General features: G+C 35.6%; 1 protein-coding gene across 1 annotated transcript in view; it reads right to left on the bottom strand.

Moving 5' to 3' along the window:
• The window catches only part of LOC106878406 (3-mercaptopyruvate sulfurtransferase), a 12009-nt gene that overhangs the window by 715 nt on the left and 5941 nt on the right, over positions 1-5353 (bottom strand). Inside the window, exon 2 of the mRNA XM_014927611.2 lies at positions 1975-2133. Within this exon, the coding sequence (XP_014783097.1) occupies positions 1975-2133 (159 nt within the window). The remainder of the gene's footprint in view (positions 1-1974; positions 2134-5353) is intronic.

The raw sequence follows: 5353 nt of genomic DNA, 5'->3' as shown, positions 1-5353 counted from the left end.
GTGTGTTTGTGTGTGTACACACACACACACACACACACACACACACACACACAATAAGGTTTCTTTCATATGCCAAGCACCCTCATTAGGCTTTAGTTCGTCTGGGATTATGGTAGAAGACACTTGCCCAAGGTGCCATGCAGTGGGACTGAACCTCACTGATATTGAATTGAACCATTGGAACACTTGTTATATTACGTGGAGTTTATCCAAGAAATGCTAGATCCTATATTTTACTATTCCCTGTCAGCACCATGGAAAGAAATTGAAGAAAACTTATAGTTGGTATACTGAAGGTAGGAGAGCCCAAAGAGGTGCAAATAAAAGCATGTAAAATGAGGTTAATATTTTGATCAATTTTTATTATTCAGTAAAGATTTATTTGTAGTGTTCTTTATCAATTTTTATATGCTAGAATGCAGACTAGTTTTGGCTTAGTCATATGAATCTATATTTGACTTTGCTAAGAATTTATTGTTGCACCTCTTCTTTTAAAAAATAAATTATGCTACTGATTGTCAACACTTAACACAGCCAAACATTTTAGAAGGGTGTAATTGATGAAATTATTTTAACAACTTCAAAAAGCAGAAAAGTAGTCAACATTGGCAGGAGTGAATGTATAGGGGTGTAACTAAATTTTGGTTTCTAATATGGGTGCAATGCCTCAGATAATGCAAAGCAGCATAGTTGATTATATCAACTCCAGTAGTTGACATATATTTTATTTTACTGTCCCTTGACAAAATGAAAAAAAAAAAAAAAAATTATCCATAGCAGGATTTCAACTCAGAATATAACCAAATATTCGTTTCAACTATAGGCACAAAGCCTGAAGTTATATTGACCCCAGTGCTTGATTGGTACTCATTTTATTGATCCCGAAACGATGAAAAGCAAAGTCAACCTCAGTGGAATTTGAACTCAGAAAGTGTAGAGACAAAATGCTGCTGAGCATTTTGTCCAGTGTGCTAATGATTCTGCCAGCTTGCTGCCTTACTATAATGGAATATTGCAAAGCATTTTTCCATTGTTATGCCACCTGTATCTCTTTTTGATAGTAATAACTATTTCTAATATAAACAAGTACCAGGCCAAACTTTTCTTAGGAAGGGTATATGTGATACAATTAACCATATACTTGACTGGTGCTTATTTTATCAAACCCAGAAGGATGAAAAGCAAGTTGATTTAGGTGGTAGTTGGACTAAAGAATATTAAGAAACATTATCACTTATAGTATGACATTTTATCTGGTGCTCTTTTGATTCTGCCATGCACTGCTCTTTTAATCATGGTGATTGTGACATAGAAGAAAGGTTAACATATTGAAGGTAAGAGAACCAAATGTTAATATAAATGCATAAGTTGAGGCTAATCTTAATATCTTACTACTCAGTAAAAATTTCTTTGTATTATTTTCTGTGCAAGAATGCATTCATCACAAATGCACAAATTGAGTTAACTGGCTTCAGTAATGTCTGTCATTGGCAGGAATAGTTGAGACAACATTATTACAATTGGATTTGAATTAAGAAGCCTCTATGTGGTTGTTTGATCTGTTAGAATCAGTAGCCAAATTACCTTTTCAATCACACCCCACCATCCCAAAAGGAAGGAAGTAAGTCCTGTTGAACAGTGATGTACAAAAAAGTGTTAGACTGCCATAGCTGAAATGTCTTTAGTCAAGGAAATGCTCAGTCAGTGTCTACCTTAGCTAAAAGACCACAAATGAGCATCTTATTGCTAATCATTTATAAAATAGAAATGGTCTTTATTTTTTGTTTTGAGGTGCTTTCTTTGGTTTGCTTGGAGCTTCAAGAGCAATTTCTATAAGAATTCCTAGTAGATTTTTCTCACATGATCTTTGAAATATAACAAGTATAATCTTTATTACAGCTCACACATGCTCATATTGAAATCTGAGAAAAAAAAGTTTTTACTTGTTTAGAATTAATATCAACAGAATCTTACCTGACCCACAGGATGCAATAATTGGTTTATTTAAATCTATGTTGACATTTTCAAATGTTTTTAAGAGATCTTCCTTCTTTAGTATGGTTTTAGTTTCAGAGTTCAGAATTCTAGTAAAAGGAATATTGGTAGCACCTTGAAAATGACCTGATTTGATATCTACAAGAAAGCAAAAAAAAACATTACAAACTTCAGACTCTCCTGCAGCCACTTTTAATTACAATAATTAATAGGAATTATTAGGCAGGAATCAGACTGTCTTGTTATATTTTGATAACAAAATACCCAGTGATGAGCATCCTGGTAACTAACTACTTGGGCATCAAAGCTGTCCCTCACCCTTCATAATGTCCAAACCTTGCTTCCTGTGACTTTGTCATTTCTCAAGCTGAAGGAGAGCCTCAGGAGCAGTTATTTTGAAGATACTGAGAAGATGAAGGAGGCAATAACAAGGGTCTTGGACACCTCCTCTTCAGGAGGACTTGCATGGGACCTTCATGAGTACTACAACAAATGCACTAAAGTCAGAGGATCCTACTTTGAAGGAGATTAGAGTTTTGTACTTAATTGAAATTAATAGCTGTCTCTCCTGAAAAAGTTTATGGAATACACCTTGTATACTGTGCTCAAAAAAAAAAAAGATAATCATTGATCATGGTTGGAACACTGTCAATTATAGATCTGTTGAACTGGAGTTGAGCTGTGGTGCAACAACAGTAAGTAATGAGCAAATGAGTTAACCTTCATGCAGTCACTGCATCTGCAAAAGACCAGCAACTGTGAATTGCCCTCAGAATATACTCTATTGTCTTAGAAAAGGAAACAGACATGGGACAATGTAGTTCTGAATACATTATGCCTTGTGTAAGTGGTGGTGGTGGTGGGGCTAAAACAAAAACAGTAATGTCACAGAGGTTGGAAAACAAGTAATCAGAAAATAAAAGAAAATCTGGGACTTAAATCTGTGAATAGACATTAGTGGGGTCAATTTTATTTGACTCTGCCCTTGGAAGACACAAAAGCAGGTGGTTACATGAATTTGTGTTTATAGCTCACTAATTAATAGAAACATCATTTTCCGCTGTTGACACTAAACCATGACTGCTAGCTCTTTTGTATCTTACAGGAGTATAATCAAAGCAAAATTGCACCCGCTAAAGTGTACTTGCAGATTTAAAGTATGACATTTTGTTCTCTTTGTTTCATCACAACCATTCATTGAGAATAGTCATTAAACTTCTGAGTAATTTTCTTGTAGCAGACTAGCATCTTGTCAAGACAAATAATATTTCTCTCTCATTTGATTAATGCTACACAAAATTAAAATTATGGACTCTTACATTACGAAATATTTGACTCCACAACAATATATAAGATCTATCAGGAGTTATAGCAGCCCTGGTTGAGAATCAATCTACACCCCAATGCTTTTTGTGTTTTTTAGATGCTTTGTCTTGGAGGAAGGGACAGTTCAGTGCCCATGACCTTTATGCACCTTTTACAATTTGTAACCTTGATGCTGTTAGTGTTCTATTAATATTATTGTAGATCAACACCTGCAGGAAAAACATGAGCAGTTAAAAGAGTCCAGAAGTGCAATGTTCTAGGAAGAAAGGGACTGAGTTTGTGATTAGTACAAAGTGGGGGGTGGAGTGAATGTAAAAAGAGTGATGAAAAATGGAGAAACAAGTGGGCCAAGGGTGCTTGACTGGAGAAGGTACAAAACTAGCCAGCTCCATGGAACAGAGGCCATTGTAGTAGTGACAGAAAAGACAAAGAGAGAAGACATTACACTTGAAAGCCAATGTCTGGGGCATGTCTGTTAGTGGTTTAATGCCAATCAGTCAAGTGGTCATTCTCAGAGTAGTCTATGATATTTGTATGTGTAGCAGCAACACCATCCCCAATGTGGGAGCAGTGTTCCATTATGGTCCTCTTGATTTTTTTAATCTTTTATCCATTACTTATTTCGGTCATTAGACTGTGGCCATGTTGGAGCACTATCTTGCAGGGTTTAGTTGAACAAACCAACTCCAGTCCTCATTTTTAAGTCTGGTACTTATTCTACTTGACTCCCTAAGTTACGAAGATGTAAACGAATCAACACCACTGGCTAAGTGGCAGCAGAGGGCAAACAAGGGCACACACACACACATATACATACAAACACATTCATACACACACACGATAGGCTTATTTTAGTTCCCATCTATGAAATCCACTTACAAGGCTTTAGTTGACCCAGGTCTATAGTATAAGACACCAGCTTGGGAGTGAACCTGAAACCATGTGGTTGGGAAGCAAGTTTCTTACCACACATCCATGCCTGCACCTTTGTAGATTTTTTTTTATAAATACATTGCACTTGGTGCAAAACTTCAAGGCTGTTCCATTGATCGGATCAACTGGAACCCTCGACGTCGTAAGCGACGGAGTGCCAACAACAACAACTTTTGTTTGTAAACACAGATTAAGCATTCCTCTCAGCATGTAAAGGGGAATTAATTCTTAATTTCTTAAAATTATCTCTTTTGCTGTTTGACAATCGTTAACAATTACAGCTAGAGTTTTGCTTGCCAGCATCAATTCTGTTTGAATTGATTTCATATTCAGTGTAATGATACACTTTTATAGGCTAATTAATGACATGAAAGTCATTTTCGTTATAAATCAATGAATAAAAAGTTATTAGCAATTAAAGTTTGAAAATTTTGGTAATTTTAGCCAATCATAAACCAGACACATTCATGCCTGTTTTGAGAGTAAGAAGCGGAACATGAAAACTCATTTGTCTCTCAACGTGCCTGTTGCCATAGTAACAAGTGAATCCAAGCAATCTTTGAAAAATCTTTTATCTGCAAGGAAGCACATGTTGACAAATTTGATGTGTTCTGTGATAGATAGATATATTATATACATATATTACATATACACACACATATATACGCACACATATATACACACATATATATATACACAAACATATACACACACACATATATATACACATTATCATCATCATCATCATCGTTTAACGTCCGCTTTCCATGCTAGCATGGGTTGGACGATTTGACTGAGGACTGGTGAACCAGATGGCTACACCAGGCTCCAATCTGATCTGGCAGAGTTTCTACAACTGGATGCCCTTCCTAACGCCAACCACTCCGAGAGTATATATATATGTATATATATATATATATATATATATACACGCACATACACACACATATATATACAGTTATGAGGGAAAAATTCGGATCTTGTGAATTTTCCAAAGTCCTCTTCCCACCCCTTGGAAAAGACTTTACCCACAAATTTCTTTATAATCGTAATGTATGCAGTTTGAAAGGTATTTAGATAAAATTTCATTGCAAAAACC

This window comes from Octopus bimaculoides, chromosome 6 (genome assembly GCF_001194135.2).
Source record: "Octopus bimaculoides isolate UCB-OBI-ISO-001 chromosome 6, ASM119413v2, whole genome shotgun sequence".
NCBI lineage: Eukaryota > Metazoa > Mollusca > Cephalopoda > Octopoda > Octopodidae > Octopus > Octopus bimaculoides.
Note: the sequence above shows the minus strand (reverse complement) of the source record. Positions and strands in the feature narration are given on the sequence as shown.